We start from the raw sequence: 19,747 nt of genomic DNA on the forward strand, positions 1-19,747 counted from the left end.
ACTGTAAGAGGGTGGATTTAGATTAGATGTTAGTAACAAATTTTTCACTCTGAGGGTGATGAGGCACTGGCCCAAGTTGCCCCAAGAAGCTGTGGCTGCCCAATCCCTGGATGTGTTCAAGGCCAGGTTGGACGGGGCTTGGAGCAACCTGGGCTGGTGGGAGGTGTCCCTGCCCAGGGCAGGGGGGGTTGAAACTCGATGATCTTCAAGGTCCCTTCCAACCTAAACTATTCTATGATTCTATGACCCTGGTGGCCAGGTGCCCCTGCCCTTCAAACCCCTCAGCTTGTGTCTGGGGGACCTAGGAGTCCATGGAAGCCATCCCCCCAAGCCTCTCTGCCCATGTCTGGAGGACCCAAACCTCCAAAGGTCCTAGTTGCCTGGGTGCCCTGCTCCCCCCAAGTCCCAGGAACATGGATGTTCAGGCAGGAACAGAAGGTTGGTGCCACGAGTGACAGGCAGTATTGGGGGTAGGGGGGCCTGGATGTGACAGCAGTGTCCCTAGGGTGCTGAGCAGGTTAGCCTGCAGAGAGGAGGGTGGCATCTGCTACCTGGGAACAGCCTGAACTTTGGACATCCCCACCTTGGGGGTGGTGGGGTGGGGATCTGTCCACCTAGAGACCCCCACACCCTGAGGACACACCACTGGCACCATCATGTGTGGCCTCCATCCTGAAGACAGAGGAGCACCTGCTACACCCAACATTTACTGGACCCTGCCCAGGCTCCAGTGTGGAACTGGTGGCAGTGGTACCTGGGGAAGTGCAGGGGGTGTGTGTCAGGGAGGAGCTCCCAAATACCCACCCTGGTCCCCATCTCAACCCCCACTGTGTCCCCACATTCTCCCCTGCTCTTGTGTCCCACCGTCCTCATCCCAGATCCCCATACCACCCCCCTTCTGTTCACTGGTTCCCATGTCCCCCCAGCCAATCTCCATGTAACTTCCCTTGTTCCCAGTGCCTCCCACATGCCCTCACATCTTCCCACTGTCCCTCCCGGTGTCCCGCACCAGTCTTCCCTAAACGCATTCCCAGTGCCCCCACATCTCCCCAAGTCCCCATATCACTCCCCCTTCACCACATCTCCTACTGTGCCCCACATAACCCCAGTGCCACCCACATCCCCTTACCCAGCTGAACATCACCACTGCCACCCCCTTGTCCCCTGCTGGTCCCCACATCCCCGCTGCTGGTCTCCACATCCCCTCCCATGTTCCAAGGACTCCCCACCTCCCCTCACCCATCGCCAAATGTTGCCCACTTGCTCCCCCTGGTCCCCAGTGCCTCCCCCATCCCATTAATCATCCCCACATGTATCCCCATGCCCACGAGGAGACATGGCAGCAGGTGCCAAACCGGGGTCTCTCCTCAGGGCCGTGGCACAACAGAGACATGAAGCCAGGGCTAAAGGCAATGCAGGTGGCCCCCTGGGTGCTGCTAAGGAGCTGCAGGCTATGCCATCAGGGGGCTTGGCAGCACCTAGAGGAGAGAGGGGCACAGAGAGTACTGGCCACAAACAGGTGCCGGGAACACAGCCCCAGGGTGTACCACACCTCCCCTCCAGAGATCATTCACACACCTGGATCCATACCAGGGGAACTTACATCCCCCTTCCCCCAAGGCCCATCCCCTTTGAGCTCACCCCCCTCCTTGTTTGGTCCCCTCCCCGGGACTGTCCCCCCCAACCATCCTCCTCTCCCCTCAGAACCCCGACCACCCCCCAGGCCTTACCCCCCCTCAGACCCCCACCCTGGGCATGTCCCCACGAACCCTCCTCCTCTCCCCTCAGAATCCAGATGCCCCCCAGGCCTGTCCCCCCCAACCCTCCTCCTGTCTCCTCAGACCCGACACCCCCCCTGGCCTGTCCCCCCCAAGCCCTCCTCCTCTCCCCTCAGAACCCCCCTGTGGGTCCTGTACCCTCAGATGCCCACCCTGGGCTTGTCCCCACCCAACCCTCCTCCTGTCCCCTCAGACCCCCCCCTCAGGCCTGTCCCCCCGCAATCCCTCCTCCTGTCCCCTCAGACCCCCGACCCCTACCGCCCTGTCCTCCACAACCCTCCTCCTGTCCCCTCAGACCCCCACTCTGGGCCTGTCCCTCCCCAACACCTCCTCCTGTCCCCTCAGACCCGACACTCCCCCTGGGCCTGTGCCCTGCAACCCTCCTCCTGTCCCCTCAGATCCCCACCCTGGGCCTGTCCCCCCCAACCCTCCTCCTCTCTCCTCAGATCCCCACCCTGGGCTTGTCCCCCCCCAAACCCTCTCCTGTCCCCTCAGAATCCTGACCCCCCCCCAGGCCTGTACGCCCCAACCCCTCCTCCTGTCCCCTCAGATGCCCATCCTGGGCCTTTCCCCCCCAACCCTCCTCCTGTCCCCTCAGACCCCAACCCCCCCAGGCCTGTATCCCCCAACCCCTCCTCCTCTCCCCTCAGACGCCCACCCTGGGCCTGTCCCCCCCAACCCCTCCTCCTGTCCCCTCAGACCCCAAACCCCCACTGCCCTGTTCCCCCTCAACCCTCCTCCTGTCCCCTCAGAACCCCAACCCCCCCTGGCCTGTCCCCCCCAACCCCTTCTCCTGTCCCCTCAGACCCCACCCCTCAGGCCTGTCCCCCCCAGCCCCTGCTCTTTACCCTCAGAACCCCGAACCCCCTCAGGCCTGTACCCCCCACCCCCTCCTCCTGTCCCCTCAGACCCGACACCCCCCTGGGCCTGTCCCCCCCCAACCCTCCTCCTCTCCCCTCAGATCCCCACCCTGGGCTTGTCCCCCCCCAAACCCTCTCCTGTCCCCTCGGAATCCCGACCCCCCCCAGGCCTGTACCCCCCAACCCCTCCTCCTGTCCCCTCAGACGCCCATCCTGGGCCTGTTCCCCCCAACCCTCCTCCTGTCCCCTCAAACCCCACACCCCCCCAGGCCTGTATCCCCCAACCCCTCCTCCTCTCCCCTCAGATGCCCACCCTGGGCCTCTCCCCTGCAACCCCTCCTCCTGTCCCCTCAGACCCCCAACCCCCCCTATCCTGTCCCCCCCAACCCTCCTCCTGTCCCCTCAGACTCTCACCCTGGGCCTGTCCCTCCCCAACCCCTCCTCCTGTCCCCTCAGACCCCCAACCCCCTCTATCCTGTCCCCCCCAACCCTCCTCCTGTCCCCTCAGAACCCCCACCCCGGGCTTGTCCCCCCCCCCCGATCCCTCCTCCTGTCTCCCGGAACCCTGAACTCCTCAGGCCTGTCCCACCCAACCCTCCTCCTGTCCCCTCAGACCCCCGACCCCCACCACCCTGTCCCCCCCCAACCCCTCCTCCTGTCCCCTCAGAACCCCGACCCCCCCCGGCTTGTACCCCCCAACCCCTCCTTCCCTCCCCTCCCCTCAGACCCCCGATCCCCCCAGGCCTGTTCCCCGCCGCCGGGGGGGCAACAGCGCATGCGTGCCGCCACGGCGCGGCGAAAAAGATGGCGGTGCCGTCTGCCGAGCAAGGGGACAGGGGCAGCGGGTCCCCGCTGGCCCCGGAGCCGGAGCCGGAGCCGGAGCCGGAGCCGGAGCCGACCCCTCTGTCCCCATCCGCCCCCGCCGCACCGAGCCCGCCCGCCCCCTGTGGCCGCGCCCGCCCCCTGTGGCCGCGCCCACCGAGCCCGGCCCTGCGGCCCGGCCCTGCTGGGAAAATCCCCTCCCTGGGCGGGGGCTGACAGTGCCCTGCGTAGGGGTGAATTCTGCCTCTGGGGTTGGGCGGTACATGCCGCCCAGGAGGGGGCAGATTGTGTCCTTGGGGGGGAGATTCTTTGTGGGGGCGTAGATCCTCCCGGGGGCGGTGGGGGTGTAAAGCCGGGCCCGTGGGGCGGGCCGCGCTGGGCCGGGCCTGTGCAAAGGATTTTCCGGACTCTCCTCCCCCACAAGGAAGTGTCCTGCCCCACAGGGAAGTGTCCAGCCCGGCGGCGAGGTGGTCTCCTTCCCCACGGTGAGGTTTCCTTCCCCACCCCTCCCCAGCCCCATGGCAAGCTCGCCTGTCGCAGCGCAAGCTTTCCTAGCCCTCGGCATCCCACCCTGCTGTGAGCTCCCCTGCCCGATAGTGAGGTCTCGCCCCACGGCAAGCTTTTCCCAGCCCATGCCAAAGCTTCCTACCCCACCATGAGCCCTGTGGTGAGGTCTTCTGCCCCACCCCAGCAAGTTCATCTGCAGCTTTTCCACCCTGTGGAAAGGTCTCCCACCCCACCATGCACCCCATTGGGAAGTCTTCTGCCCGCTGCTTGCCCCGTGATGAGCTTATCTGCCCCACAGCAATCTCTTCTGCCACACAGCAGCCTCATCTGCCTCATGGAAAGCTTCTCCATCTTGTGGCAAGGTTTTCTACCCCACCAGGAGCCCCATGGTGAGGGGTCTGCTGCCCCACAGCACTCTTATTTCTGCCACACAGGGACCTCGTCTCCCCCACAGGAAGCTTTTCCACCCTGTGGCCAGATTTCCCACCCACCCATGAGCCCCATAGCGATGTCTTCTGCCTGCTGCCCCTCCTCCCCGTGAACTCATCCACCCCACAGCAATCTTTTCTGCCACACAGTGACTTCATTTTCCCCACAGCAAGTTTTTTCACCTTGTGGCAAAGTCTGCCACCCCACAGTGAGCTGTTCTGTCCCACAGCAAGCTGATCTACACCCCGGGAAGCTCTCCTGCCCCACAGTGAAGTCTCCTGCCCCATGGAGGACCCTGTGATTCGCATACCCCCCTACCACTATGTCCATGTACTGGACCTCAACAGCAATGTCACCCGCGTGGAGGTTGGGCCCCACACCTACATCCGGCAGGATCATGAGAGGTGGGTGCTATGGAGCAGAGGGGTGCCTATGAGTTGGGGGGGATGCAATTCCTACATCTGGCAGGACCCAAAAAAGTGGATGTTATGGGACAGGAGGGGGTCTATAGGATGATGGGTCCCACCCCTGTGTCCGGCAGCACTACAAACTGTGGGTGCTACAGGGCAGGGGGTGAATTTCTGTGGCTATAAGGTGATCTAGTTTTATAGGTGTGCGGGGTCTGTGTAGGGCTGTGGGGGATGTTTGGGGGACTCTGTAGAACCACAGGGGGCTTGAGAGGATCTGTAGGACCATTGTAGCTCTTTAGGGCTGTGGGAACTCTATGGTCACTGGGGATCATTGAGGTTGTATGGGGCCATGGGGGTGTTTGGAGGCTCTGTAGGGCTATAGGGGCTCTATGGGGTCATGGGGATTCCATCAGGCTGTAGAGGGCCATAGGAGGTCTATAGGGCTCTATAGGACTGGAGGACTTGATGAGCTCTATAGATCCCTGGGGGTTCTATAGGGCTTTATAGGGCTTTGAGGGTTTGGGGGGGTGGGCTCTGTAGGGCCTTGAGGGCTCTATAGGGCCGAGGGGAGCAAGGGGGGGCCACCCGCAGGGTGATGTTCGCCCCGAGGCGCATGGTGATGGTGCCCCCCCGGCACTACTGCGTGGTGCTCAACCCTGTGGTCCGGGACCCTACGGGGGCCGTGGTGCTTGATGGAGCGGGGCAGGCCCGTCTGCGGCATGCCGACCTCGATATTCGCCTGGCCCAGGAGCCCTTCCCCCTATACCCTGGCGAGGAGATCCAGCAGGTACCTGTAGCCCCCTATGGCAACCCCAGGGCTCCCCATAGCTTCTGTAGTCCCTCCATGGTTCCCTCCATAACCTCTCCCCGTAACTCACCACTGTAGCCTTCCATAGCCACCCATAGCCCCTATCGCTCCTCTAATCTGTCTTCTCTGACAGTTCCCATAGCTCATATAGCTCCCTATGCCTCCCATCCTCCCATAGCTCCTACAGTCACCTCATTGTCCCCCCTCCATTGTTCCTATAGCCCCCCCCCCAGCCTCCTATAGCCCCCAGCTTGTTATCCCAATCCCTGCTCTGAATCCGTGTACCTCTCCCCAGGGTGTCCCTGGAGTGTTCTCTCTTCCCCAATAGTGTCTTCCCTGTCCCCAGGCTGTACCCCACATCCCCTGCAGCAAAAACCTGTGTCCAAGTCCCCAGGGTTTTACCCACCATGTCCCCTGCTGCCAACCCTGTGCCCCCTTACCCCCACAACCCTGTCATGACCCCCATGTCCCCACATTCCCCATGGTGACCCCCAGATGCATCCCCACGTCCCCCGCAGTGACCCCCCCATGGCCTCCATGTCTCCCACCATGCCCCCTACATCCCCAGAGTGTCCCCAGCGGATCTTCCAAAGTGCTCACTGCACCCTTCAGCCCCACATCCTCTACACCGCCGCTGTGACACTGTCCCCAGGGGATTATCTCTCAACCCCGTATCCATGTGTCCCAGGACATCACCCCACTGCAGATGGTGCTGGCAGACACCGCCCTGCGCCTGCGAGCCTTGCTTGACTTCAAGGATGAGGATGGGAAGAAGTTCTTGGCAGGAGATGAGTGGCTCTTCGAGGGTCCCAGTGAGCATGGGGTGGCACTCCCTTTTGGGGACAACCTGGGGGACCTGTGGGCTGATGGTGCCACCTGCCCACAGGCACCTACATCCCCCGCAAGGAGGTGGAGGTGGCCGAGACGCTGCAGGCCACTGTCATTGGGCACAACCAGGCCATCCGCCTGCGAGCACGGAAGGAGTGCCTCGACCGCTATGGCACCCGCCGCGTCACAGGTAGCATCTGGGGACAGCCTGGTGGCTTCCTGGGTTCAGCCCTTGCTTAGCAGCCTTGGTGTGAGCTGGCATGATATCACCCTGTACCATCAGTGCTACCCCTGGGAACCCATGGGACCCCTCTGTTGCCTGAAAGCACCCCTGGGACACCCCACCCCATACCCCTGGGACCCTTTTCTCACCCTCCAGCACCTCTGGGACCTCTCCAGCACCCATGGGAGCTCCATGTCATCTGACATAACCCCTGGGGCCTCCAGTACCCCATCCCATCTCCTGGGACCCTCAGCACCCTCTTCCTACCCCACAGCATTCCCAGGATCCCTGTCCCATCCCTCAGTGCCTCTGGGATCCCCAACACTCCCATCCCACTCCTCATAACCACCTTCCCACCCCACAGCATCCCTGGGATCCACAATGCTCCCATACCACGCACCCCATATCCTCCCTCCCACCTCACAGCACCCCCAGGATGCCTGTCTGATCCCCCCAGCACCCCTGAGATCCCCAACTTGCTCATTGTACCCCCCATAAACCTAACCTCATCCTGCCCTGCAGCACCCTTGGGACCCCATCTTATCCCCCAGTGCCCATAGGACTCTCGGAACCACCAGTACCTCCAGGGCCCAGCACCCTTAGGATCCTCCCATCCCAACCTTAGGACCCCCCAACACCCTCAGGGCTGCCATCCCACCTGTAGGACCCCTTGCCCCCAGCATCCTTAGGATGCTTGAGAGCCATAGGATCCTCAGCACCCCTAGGACATCTGTAGCACCCCATGCTGCCTGTTCCCCAGCACCCTCATGACCCACATCCCACCCCAGCACCCTTGGGACTCCTGGTCCCCTCCCTCCCCAAGCACCCCAGCGTCCTCAGCTCTCCCAGCACCCGTCACCCTGCTCCCAGGTGAGGAGTGGCTGGTGAAGCAGGTGGGTGCCTACCTGCCCGGTGTCTACGAGGAGGTGATGGACATTGTGGACGCCTACATCCTCACTGACAAGGTACCGGGCATCCTAACCCTTGCCTCCTTGGTGCCCATGGGTGATGAGGCCCCTCTGGGCTGGGATTGGGGGTCCTGTGTCTCTATTTCCCTGCACCCATGGGTGACAGGAACCCTTCAGGAAGGGTGAAGGGTCCCATCACCCCCTGATCCACCATGACCCTGACCCCTTGCACCCATGGGTGACCAGGACTCTCCAGGGAGACCTGGGGATCTTTCCAAGCCACTGTGTTCCAGTGGTCCCTGGTCCCATGAGTGATGAGGACTCTCCAGGAAGTCCCATCCCCTTCACCCGTGGTGTCCCTGTTCCCACTGCCTCAGTTGATAATGAAAACCCTCCTGTCCCCCTGCCTCCCACCATGACCCTTTTCCTGCTGCACCCATGGGTGATGAAGACCCCCTGGGATACGTTTGGGAGTCCTGTGCCCCCTGCACCCATGGGGGATAAGGAGGCCCAGGATGGGCATGTCAGTTCTCTTGCACTCACGGGTGACAAGGACCTTCCAGGGGGTTGTGCTGCCTCCACCCACCCCATCCCTCTTCCCCCGCACACAGAGGTGATGAGGTCCTTCAGATGTAGATTTGGGGGTCCCATCACTTATGGGTCTCCCTGCACTGATGGGTGACAAGGCCTGTTGGGGCCAACTTTGGGTGTCCCATCACCCACCATGTCCCCGTGTGTCCCCTCACTGCAGAAAGCCCTGCACCTGCGGGCAATGCGGACCTTTGAGGATGAAGAGGGCCGGGTGCGGCGCACAGGCGAGGAGTGGCTGGTGACCCAGGCAGAGAGCGAGGCTTACATCCCGGAGGTGTTCGAGGAGGTGGTGGCAGAGGTGGCGGTGACGACGCTGGGTCCCCGGCAGTACTGCGTGGTGCTTGATCCCGTGGGACCCAATGGGCAGCCCCAGCTGGGCCAGCAGCTTGTTGTCAAGGTGAGCACCTGAAGGTGGCCCCGGGGGACTTGCAGGTGGCCCCAAGGGACGTAGTGTAGCCTTAGCTTGCCCATAGGTATCAAAGGTGGTCCCGAGGGACCTTAAGATAATGTGATGTACCACTGTTGTGTCACTGGGGGACCCTAAGATGCCCTGAGATACCCAAGTGTGGCTCCCAGGACCTGAGGTTGGCCCCAAGGGACACCTGGGTAGCTCTGAGGGAACCTTGTGTATGCATAGGTGTCCTCTAAAGCCTCAAAGATGGCCCCAAGGAACTCCAACGTACCCCTGAGATGTCCCTAAAAGTCCCTAAGGCATTCCTGAGGGATCCTAACATACCCTTGAGGGCCCCAGCAACCACAGGTAGCCCTGATGTACCCAAATACATCTCCAAAGGTTGCAAAGGTGGTCTCACGGTACCCTAAAATACCTACATTAGCCCTGATGTCTTGCTGCAGGACCCTGAGTTTCCGTAGGAACCCATGGGTGGTCACCAGGAACCAGAAGTTGGCCCTGGCATACCCCTGTAGACACCCCTGAAGGTCTTGAAGGTAGCCCGCTTGGGCCCTAAGACATTCCTGAGGGACCATAATGCACCTGTGTCCCTGCCCTGTGCCCCACCATGTTCTGATGTCCCTATCCCCAGTCCCACCATGTCCCCATTCCCTTATTTCATGTTCCACTGTGTCCCCATGCCCCTGCCCCATGTCCCCACTGGTTTTCCACATCTCTGTCCTGCTGGTAACATTTCCCCATGTTCCCAGGGGGAGAAGTCCTTCTTTCTGCAGCCGGGCGAGCGGCTCCAGGCTGGCATCCAGGATGTCTATGTGCTCTCTGAGGATGAGGGACTTCTGCTCCAGGCGCTCCAGACCATCAAGGACACCAATGAGGTGGCCCAGGGGACACCTGGAGTTTCAGATCCCCTGGGAGAAACTGGGGGGGAAAGCCAGTGAACCTGGGATGACTGGGGCAACCAGAAGTAGTTGGGGGACAAAAGGGGACAACTCGGAGGAGGGGGGGACGCAGGAGTGGTTGGGGGTCATCGGGGACAGCTGGGGCACCTGGGAACCAGTTGGGGTATGTGAGGGACTCCTGGGGTATTATGGAGGCCGCAGAGGATACCTGGAGGGACTCCTGTCCTCATTCCCGTGTCCCCAAGCCAGGTGGGTAGCAGAGGGCCATGGGACGAGTCCCTCCTACTCTGTCCCACAGCTGAGGGGCTATGGGGAGGGTGTCCTGTCTCCATGTCTTCAAGCCAGTGGTTGGCAGAGGGCCGTGAGAGAATGTCTGTGTCCCCATGTCCTCATCCAGGGGATGGGGGAATCCCTGCATCCCCAGGCCGGTTGCTGATGCCATCCCCGCGTTCTCAGGAGGGGACGGAGGTGACGCGGCGGGCAGGCGACCGCTGGCTGGCCCGGGGCCCCCTGGAGTACGTGCCACCGGCAGAGGTGGCTGTGCTGGAGCGACGCCGGGCAGTGGCCCTCGCTGACAACGAGGGCATCTACGTGCGCGACATCCGCACTGGCAAGGTGCCCACCCCAGCACCACAGCTCCCTATAGGTCCCCTGGAGCTCCCTTGTAACCCCTATAGATCCCCAACTCCACTATAGCCCCTTTTAGCTTCCCATAACCCACATGGCCCCCCATGGTTCCCCATAATGCTCATAACTCCCCATAACCCCTATAGCCCACCATAATCGTGCAACCCCCTTTAGCCTCCCATACCCCTTCCCACTGCCCCCAGTTCCCATGCCCATATTCCACATTTCCCTAGTGCCCCCCATACCCTCACCCAGTGCTCCTAGCCCGCTCCCAGTGCTCCCAGTAACCGTATACCCCATCCCAGTATCCACCCACTGCCTCCCAGTACTCCCAGTATTCCATGTATCTCATCCCAGTGCCCCCAAACATAGTCCCAGTCTCCCAGCCTCCCTCTCAGTGCCCCCAGATACCCCTCCACCTCATCCCAGTGCTCCCAGTACCCCATATACCTGCTCCCTATGCCTCCAAACCCCATCCCAGTTCCCCTGATCCCTCCCAGTGCCCCCAGTACCCCATCACCACATCCCAGTGCTCCCTGTATCCCTTATAGCTCTCCCAGTGCCTCCGCACACCCTCCATAACCCCTCCCAGTGCTCCCAGTAACCCCCAGCCCCTCACCCAGTATCACCCACACCCCTTTGCAGTAGTCCCAAACCCCATCCAAGTGCTCCTGTTGCCCCCCAAGCCACCCAGACACCCCCTTCCAGCATTCCCAATCCCTCCAGTGGCTGTCCGAGCCTGGCAGCACCCTGAGGTGGCTCTGGCTGCAGGTTCGGGTGGTGACAGGCCAGACCTACATGCTGACAGAGGCCGAGGAGCTGTGGGAGAAGGAGCTGCCCCCTGGGGTGGAGGTGCTGCTGACCGAAGTCCGTGGAGAAACCCGTGTCGTGGACGCCGGGATCCACTCCTCCTCCAGCCCAGACACTGGGATCCCTCAACGTGACCGCACCCGCGCTGTCACCTACCAAGTGCCCCACAATGCCGCCGTGCAGGTCTACGACTACCGGGAGCGGCGGGCACGGTGAGCACCCGTGGTTCTGGGCATGGGGGAGAAGGGATGTGGCAGGGAATGGAGGACATGTATGGGGATGTGGGAGGATATGGGGATGGAGTGGCCAGAGGGGGGTGCTGGGCACCAGGATGCAGGTGATGTTGCTGTGGTGCCTGTGCCGTGGTGTGTTCCTTGGTGTGTCCTTGGCATGTGACCAGTGTCTTTGGCATGTCTGTGGCTGGCTGATGCTGGGCCCAGCGCTGGTGGTGCTGGGCCTCAGGGAGCAGCTGATGGTGTGGGGACTGGTGTGTCTTTGGCATGTGACCCATGTCCTTCACGTGTTTTTGGCACATCACAGAGTGGTGCTGGGTATAGAGTTGGTCATGTAGGGTCCTGGGGAGCAAGTGACAGGGCAAGGACTCTTGTGTCACAGTATATCCTTGGCTTCAGTCTGTACGAGTCATCCTCGGGGATCCTGGGCTCCAGAGACCAGAGGGAAAGTCTGGAGCAAGGAAGATGCACCCTTGGTAGAAAAGGTTCAGGTTAAAGAATACTTAAGCTAATGTATAGGTCCATGAGCCCTAATGGGGTGCAGTTACGAGTGCTGAAGGAGCTGACTGATGTCATTGAGTGGCTGCTCTAGATAATCTTTGGTCAGTCATGGAAAGTGGGAGAAGTGTCCAAAGACTGGAAAGGTCACCCTAGTTTCCAGAAGTGCAAGAAGGAGGACCCAGGGAACTACAGGCCTCTCAGCCTCACTTTGATCCCTGGGAAGGTGATGGAGCTGCTCATCCTGGAAACCATTTCCAGGTGCGTGAAGGACAAGAAAATCATCAGGAGCAGTCAGCATAGCTTCACCAAAGGGAAGTCATGCTTGACTAACCTGATAAACATCTCTGATGAAATGACTGGGTTTGAAGATGAGGGGAGAGCAGTGACTATTGTCTCCCTGGACTTCAGGAACTCCTTCGACACTGTCTCCTACATGATCCTCATAGAGAAGCTGATGAAGTTTGGGCTGGATGAACAGTGAGGTGGACTGAAAACTGTCTGAGTGTCCAGGCCCAGAGGGTGGTGATCAGTGGAATGAGCTCTAGTCAGAGGACAGTAACTAGTGGTGTACCCCAGGGGTGAACCCAGGAGTGAATGCAGGGTCCAGTGCTGTTTAACATCTTCATTAATGATCTGGATGATGGGGCAGAGTGTACCCTCAGCAAGCTCGCAGAGGACACCAAAGTGGGAGGAATGGCTGAGACGCCAGAGAGTCAGGCTGCCATGCCGAGAGACCTCAACAGGCTGGAGAAATGGGCTGACAGGAACCTCATGAAGATCAACAAGTGGAAGAGCAAAGTCCTGCCCCTGGGGAAGGACAGCCCCAGGCACCAGTATATGCTGGGGGCTGATCAGCTGGAAAGCAGCTCAGCAGAAAAGGACCTGGGGTCCTCATGGACACCAAGATGATTATAAGCCAGCAGCGTGCCCTTGTGACAAAGGTGGAGAATGGTGTCCTGGGCTGCATTAGGAGTGTTGCCAGTAGGTGGGCAGGTGATCCTTTCCCTCTGCTCATCACTGGTGAGGTTCCACGTGGAGTGCTGTGTCCAGTTCTGGCCTCGCCAGTACAAGAGAACATGGCCATACTGGAGAGAGTCCAACAAAGGGCCAGAAGGCTGATTAAGGGACTGGAGCACCTCACAGATGAGGAGTGGCTGAGAGAGGTGGAACTGCTCGGTCTGGAGAAGAGAAGGCTCAGGGGGATCTTATCAATGTATATAAACACCTGAAGGTTGGGTGCAGAGAGGATGGAGCCAGGCTCTTCTCACTGGTGCCCAGTGACAGGACCAGAGGCAATGGGCAGAAAGTGAGAGACAGGAGGTTCCCTCTGAACATCAGGAAACACTTTTTCACTGTGAGGGTGACTGAGCACTGGCACAGGTTGCCCAGGGAGGTGGTGGAGTCTCCATCCTTGGAGATATTTGAAACCAGACTACACATGGTCATGGGCAACCATCTGTAGGTGGTCCTGCTTGAACAGGGGGGCTGGACAAGATGATCTTCAGACGTCCCTCCTCACGTCAACCATACTGTGATCATATCATCCAGTGGTTCTGTGATATGTCCTTGGTGTGTCCTTGCCTTGTGACCTTCATCCGTGACACATGTCTGGTGGTACATCACAAGGTGGTGTGGGCGCCCACATGTCACAGCTAGTCCTTGGTCCAGCAGGGTGGCTCTGGGCTGCACAGAGCAGGTGACAGCGCTGGGTCCAGCATGTGGTAGCTTGTCCTTGGTGTGCTCTGGTCCCCTCCTGTGCAGAACGGTGCCCCTGGCATGTCACCCATGCCCTTGCCACGCTCTTGTCCTGTCACAGGGTGGTGCTGGGCCCCGAGCTGGTTATGCTGGGCCCCGGGGAGCAACTGACGGTCCTGTCCCTCTCGGCGGGGCGCCCCAAGCGTCCCCATGCCCGCCGCAGCCTCTGCCTCCGCCTGGGCCCGGACTTCTGCGCCGACATTGTCACCATCGAGACAGCTGACCATGCCCGCCTCCAGCTCCAGCTGGCCTACAACTGTTGGGAGAGGCTTTGAGGGTGGGCCGTGAGTCATGGGGGTGGGGCCTGTGACTTGGGGGTGGGGTTCGTGGTGTGGGTGGGGCTAGGGGAGGGGGTGTGGCCTGGGTCTGAGGGGTGTGGTCAGGCAGTATGGGTGGGGCTAGGGAAGGGGGTGTGACTTTGGTATTGGGTGGGGTCAGGCAGCATGGGTGGGGCTAGGCAAGGAGGTGTGGCTTTGGTCCTGGGGGTGGTGTCAGACTGCCTAGGTGTGGCTAGGCAAGGGGGTGTGGCTTGGGTCTTATGGGTGGAGTCAGGCAGTATGGGTGGGGCCTCAGTCTTCAGGGTGGGGCACTGTGGGGGCAGGGCCTCTCAGGAGGCGGAGCCAGATGCCAAATGGTGTTGGGGTGGGTGTGGCTCTGGGACAGGGCGGGGTTATGGCAGTGGGCGGGACTGGGGTGGGAGCAGCCCAGGGTGGGCGAGACCTGAGAGCAGACCCTCCCTCCCCACAGGCACTTCGAAGTGCCGGAGGACCCCAAGGCCCTGGGGCGTCTCTTCAGCGTCCCCGACTTCGTGGGTGACGCCTGCAAGGCCCTGGCCTCCCGCGTGCGTGGCGCCGTGGCAGCCGTCACCTTTGACGACTTTCACAAGGTCTCCTCGGCTGCCCCCACGTCCTCCCAGCACATCCCCTTGGTTGGGCACAACTGCCCCCACTTCCACCCACCTCACCCGCGTTCTCTCACTGGTGCCCTGGGTCACCTCGTACCCCCCTCCATGTCACCCAAGGTCTCCCTGGATCCTTGATGTCCCCTTGAGTCCCTCATGTCCCCAAGTGTCTTGCATATCCCTGGTGTCTCAAGAACTCAAAGCTGATCTGCTCAGCCATATTTGGCTTTGATGAAGCCCCCTTTGTTCCCAATATCTCCCCATGTCCCCAGTGCCCCAACATCCTCAACGTCCCCAGGTGTCCTCAATGTCCCCAAGTGTCTTGCATAACCTTGATGTCCCAAGAACTTTAATCAGTTCACCTGCTCAGCCATGTTTGGCTTTGATGAAGCCCCATGTGTTCCCAATATCCCTCCATGTCTCCAGTGCCCCAGCATCCTCGATGTCCCCAGGTGACCCTGATGTCCCCAGGTGTCTCACATGTCTCTGCTGTCCCCAGAACTCCAATCGTCTCATCTGCTCAGCCGTGTTTGGCTTTGATGAGGGCGGGCGGCTGCGGGAGCAGCTCCGCTTTGCCCCCAACGGACTGGTGGTGACGAGCGTCGACATCCAGAGCGTGGAGCCCGTGGATCAGCGCACCCGCGATGCCCTGCAGCGCAGTGTCCAGCTGGCCATTGAGATCGCCACCAACTCCCAGGAGGCCACAGCCAGGTCCCCATGTCCCCCTGTGTCACTTCATGTCCCACCAGGTTGCTTCTGTGTCCCCCTGTGTCCCTCCAGCACACCTTCCAGCTGGAGATCAACATCAGCACCAACTCCCAGGAGGCCACTGACAGGTCTCTGTGTCCCGTGCATCCCCAAATGTCCCTCCATGTCCCACGTGTCCTGCCATGTCCCCCACGTCTCTTAAGTCCCCCCCATATCCTCCAATGTTTCCTTATGTTTCCCCATACACCCCATGTTGCCATGTCCCTCCCATGTCCCTGAATGTCCCCTACACCCCCATGTCCCCCATACCAGCCACATCCCACCGTGCCCCCTGCGTCCACTGTATCCTCAACACGCCCAGTTTCCCTCCATGTCCCTGGTGTCTCCCAACATCCCCCGTGTGCCCCGTGTCCCACGCACCTCCCCACCCCTCGGTCCCTGTCCCCAGGCATGAGGCAGAGCGGCTGGCGCAGGAGGCCCGGGGACGCCTGGAGCGGCAGCGCCTCCTGGACCAGGCGGAGGCCGAGCGGGCGCGCAGAGAGCTGCTGGAGCTCGAGGCACTCAGGTCGGCCATCTTCCTAGTGGGCACTGCTGGGGGCACTGAGCTCGTCCACCTTCCTGGGGGGCACAGGGCGGGGTGGGCTGGAGCTACGGTGGGCGGGGCCCGTGTTGGGCAGGGTGAGTGACTCTGTGTCTCCCCCTTCTCCCCAGCGCGGCAGTGGAGAGCGCGGGAGCGGCCCGTGCGGAGGCGCAGGCCCGGGCAGAGGCCGCCCGCATTGAGGGTGAAGCCGCCATCCTCCAGGCCAAGCTGAAGGCTGAGGCCATCGCAATAGAGACGGTGCGGGGAAGGGGGGGGTGGGGCCTGCCCAGGGGAGGTGCCCTGCACTAGCCCCACCCCCAGGAGGTGGAGCTGTGTGTTGGGGGTGTGTCCTGATGGTGTCCCTGCCCCCAGGAGGCAGAGCTGTGGGGTGGGGGGCAATGTCACAATGGCGTCCCTGCCCCCAGGAGGCAGAGCTGTGGGGTGGGGGGGTGTGTCCCGATGGTGTCCCTGCCCCCAGGAGGCGGAGCTGTCACGTCTGGAGCGGATGCAGGCCCAGGAGGTGCGGGCCCAGCGGGCGCGGGGGGAGGCGGAGGCAGCACGGGCCCAGGCGCTGGCAAACGTGGAGTCCTCGCGGGTGCGGGAGGTGGCAGCTGCTCTGGGGCCTGAAACCATCCGGGACATCGCCCGGGCCGGGCCTGAGCTGCAGGTGAGGGGGCGGAGCTTGGTGGGGTGGGGCCCCTGGGGGTGGGGCTGGGGAGGCAGGGTTAGGACTTGGTGGGTGGTGCTAAGTGGAGGGGGTGGAGCCTGAAGGAGGTACAGCCACCTGGAGGGGGTGGGGTCTGTAGAAGGGTGCAGAGGCAGAGCCTTGGCTGGGGGGTGTGGTCTCTGTGGAGGGGGTGGGGCTTTGCTGGGTGTGGCACCTCTGGGCTGCCAGCAGTGGGTGGAGTCTTAAGGGGTAGGATCTCCTTGGGGTGGAGTCTCTGTTGGTGGGGGTATGGCTGGAGGGAGCAGGGGGAGTTGGGGGCAGGGTTTTCTGGGAGGGCATGGCCTGCCGGGAGGCGTGGCCAGCACAGTTCCCACCCCCAGGTGAAGCTGCTGCAGGGCCTGGGGCTGCAGTCCACCCTCATCACTGACGGCAGCAGCCCCCTCAACCTCTTCACCACTGCCCGGGGGCTGCTGGGGCTGGCTGCGTCCCCAGAAAGCCCCGCCCCCCAAGACCCCGCCCCCTGAGGCCCAAGGCATCCGGGCTGCCCGCCCTCCCTCCCCAGGACCACGGTGCCCAGAGCCGCCGGAACAGCCCAATAAAGGCAGCAGTTGGCAGTGCTGGTGTCTGCGTGATGGTGTGATGTCATAGTGACGGCAGGGTCTGGGGCAGTGATGTCAGAGGTGGCAGCGCTTGGGATTATGGCGGCATAACTTGGAACTCCCCGGTGCTCACGTGGGGGGTTCTGGGGGCTGCGTTGTCAGCCATGAGGGCAGCGGGGGCAGTACCTTCATAGTCCCGGGGGTTTCGGGAACTGTGAGGTCATCAGCATTTGGGTACCAGGACAAGCGCTATCGCAGCGATGCCAGGGACTGTAGTGCTGTAGCCCAGAGGATCAGGAGACTGTGAGGTCAGAGCCATGTCAGTATGGGGCGGGGGGAGCTGTGATTTCACAGCAGCACAGTGACTCCCATGTCATGTAATCGGGTAGAAGTGAGCTCATAATCCCTGACTGTGCACTTGCCTCTGGCCTATCCGGCACTGGGCTGGGGGCTGCTGGGGGGCATCAGGCATCTGGCTCCTCTTGCATGTGGTTTCCCTGGCTCTGGTCTCCCCAGTCACTGCCCCACAGACCCCCCACGAACTGTGGGCTGGCTCCAGGTGCTGTGCTCTCTGGGAAGGGGTTCAATAAGCAGGCAGGACAGACTGCGTTGGTCACACTGGTCACACCTAAGGCATGGCGTCACCAGCCAGCAAGCGTGATGGAGCCTTTCTATCCATTTTCCCCTAGTTGGTCTTCCCCAGGTCCCCTGAATCCTTCCATTTGGTTCCTCCCCAAAACATCTTGCGTGATGCCAAGATGTTCACCCCAGCACCCCTTGAGGTGTCCCGTGGTGGGCCAGTGAGTCCTGTGGTGGGACACAGAGAAGCTGCTGCAGGGCAGTTTTTTGGGGAAGGGGGAAAGTCCTCTACCTTCCATGCTCTGTTGCGGGTATGCAGACAAACTTTTATCACACAAGCTGATGTTCCCCAAAACTTCCAGCCTTTCTTCTCACACAGCCCTTCCCAGCCATCCTTTCCACGCAGGGGATGTGCTTCTGCAGCAGGAGGCTTGGTGCTGCTGCCAGCTGCCTCCTAAGGGGCTTGTAGGTCCCCAGTGCACCACCAGCACAAATTTTACATTAAATGTGACTAGCAAATGAGCCGCTGCTCCCAGACTCAGTGAATTGTCGCATGTGTCAACAAGGTGCATTTACAAAGGTCTTTTAGTCCAACCCCCCCTGCCATGAGCAGGGACATCTTCAACTAGACCAGGTTGCTCAGAGCCCCGTCCAACCTGGCCTGGAACGTTTCCAGGGATGGGGCAGCCACCACCTCTCTGGGCAACCTGGGCCAGTGTCTCACCACACTCAAAAATTTTCTTCCTTATATCTAGTCTGAATCTCCCCTCTTTTTAGTTTAAAACCGTCAAACCTTGTCCTACTGCAACAGGCCCTACTAAAAAGCTTGTCCCCGTCTTTCTTATAAGCCCCCTTCATATACTGAAATGCCACAATAAGGTCTCCCCGGAGCCTTCTCTTCTCCAGGCTGAACACCCCCAACTCTCCCAGCCTGTCCTCCCAGCAGAGGGGCTCCAGCCCTCACAGCATCTTCATACCCTCCTCTGGCCCTGCTCCAACAGGTTCATATCTTTCCTGACTGAGGCCCCCCGAGCTGGAGGCAGCAATGCAGGGGGGTCTCCCCAGAGCAGAGCAGAGGGGCAGAATCCCCTCCCTCGCCCTGCTGGCCACGCTGCTGGGGATGCAGCCTGGGATGTTGCTGGCCTTCTGGGCTGCCAGCGCACATTGCCGGCTCGTGGCCAGCTTTTCATCTGCCAGTATCCCCAGGACCTTCTCTGCAGGGCTGTTCTCAATCAGGTCATCCCTCAGCCTGTATGGATACCGGGGATTGCCCCAACACGGGTGCAGGACCCTGCACTTGGCCTTGTTGAACCTCATGAGGTTGACACAGACGCACTTCTCCAGCCTGTCCAGGTCCCTCTGAATGGCATCCCGTCCCTCTAGCGAATCACCTGCACCATTCAGCAGGGTGTCATCCACCACAAGAAGACTTCTGGCGTCCTGCAGGCAGCCAATACTGATCTGCAAGAGATACGGGTGGGTATGGATGTATCCTGCTCAGGGCTGGCACATGGGTCCCAGGGTTGTCCACAGCACCTAGGGTTTAAGCTGGACTGTTGGTCAGTCTTCTAAGTGCCCATTATGGCAATATCTAACTGCTGGGACCTGGTGGAGACTAAATATAGATGCAACAAATAACTGTTCAAATAGGTAAAGAATAAGGAGACCACAAAGGGCACAGTTTGAGGCAGAGCTCTGAAGAGACATTGTGAGTCCTTCAAGAGGCGTCTTGTATCAGGAATATGGCAGCCTGGTACAGGCAAGGCTGCCACAGCTTCATGGCCTCAAAGTCCAACCAGAAGTGAGGCTTGGACCTGTATGGGGTTTACCTCACAAGGTCAGGATGGGGGGGGGCTGCAGGGACTTACCCTGAAAAGAGACCAGGGGCTTCCCCCATGTCAGAAGGGGGCAGTTCCAGCCGGCAGCAAAACAGACCCACCACCAGAACTCACAGCCAAGCACAGAGTCAGGAGGCGGTCCAGGAGTCCTGGCTGCCCATTGCCCCTGAACCACATGGGACCACCTGTCCAGGCTCTTGCTGCAACCAGCAGCCCTGCCCAGCCATCTTCCAACAGGTCCCAGGGCTTGCAGGGCTTGGCTCGGGGCTAATGACCTCTATGCCAATACCTGTGAAATAGCTCCTGAAGGCCTTACCCTCGGGGGCAAAAGCCCTGAGCGTGACCAGCCTGTGCACACTGTGCCTGCAGTAGTCAGCACACAAGATGTCCCTCCTGGCTCCTCACTCGAGGTCAGCACCTGCAGCGCCAGGACCAAGAGGCTCTTCTGGCTCTGATGAAGGATCCCCTTGTCAC

At 61.0% G+C, this 19,747-nt stretch overlaps 1 protein-coding gene across 1 annotated transcript; it reads left to right on the forward strand.

Moving 5' to 3' along the window:
• Positions 1–4,670: 4,670 nt before the first annotated feature.
• MVP (major vault protein) lies at positions 4,671–16,864 on the forward strand. Its single transcript, XM_082499953.1, has 16 exons — positions 4,671–4,800; positions 5,398–5,593; positions 6,303–6,426; positions 6,501–6,632; positions 7,536–7,630; positions 8,325–8,561; positions 9,326–9,451; positions 9,932–10,090; positions 10,874–11,124; positions 13,463–13,669; positions 14,149–14,287; positions 14,802–15,013; positions 15,459–15,575; positions 15,722–15,848; positions 16,069–16,257; positions 16,638–16,864. The coding sequence occupies exons 1-16, from the start codon at positions 4,682–4,684 to the stop codon at positions 16,779–16,781; spliced, it is 2,574 nt and encodes an 857-aa protein (XP_082356079.1). The 5' UTR covers positions 4,671–4,681; the 3' UTR covers positions 16,782–16,864.
• The last annotated feature ends 2,883 nt before the right edge of the window (positions 16,865–19,747 follow it).

Source organism: Vanellus vanellus (assembly GCF_965231255.1).
Source record: "Vanellus vanellus genome assembly, contig: HAP1_SCAFFOLD_35, whole genome shotgun sequence".
NCBI classification, from domain to species: domain Eukaryota; kingdom Metazoa; phylum Chordata; class Aves; order Charadriiformes; family Charadriidae; genus Vanellus; species Vanellus vanellus.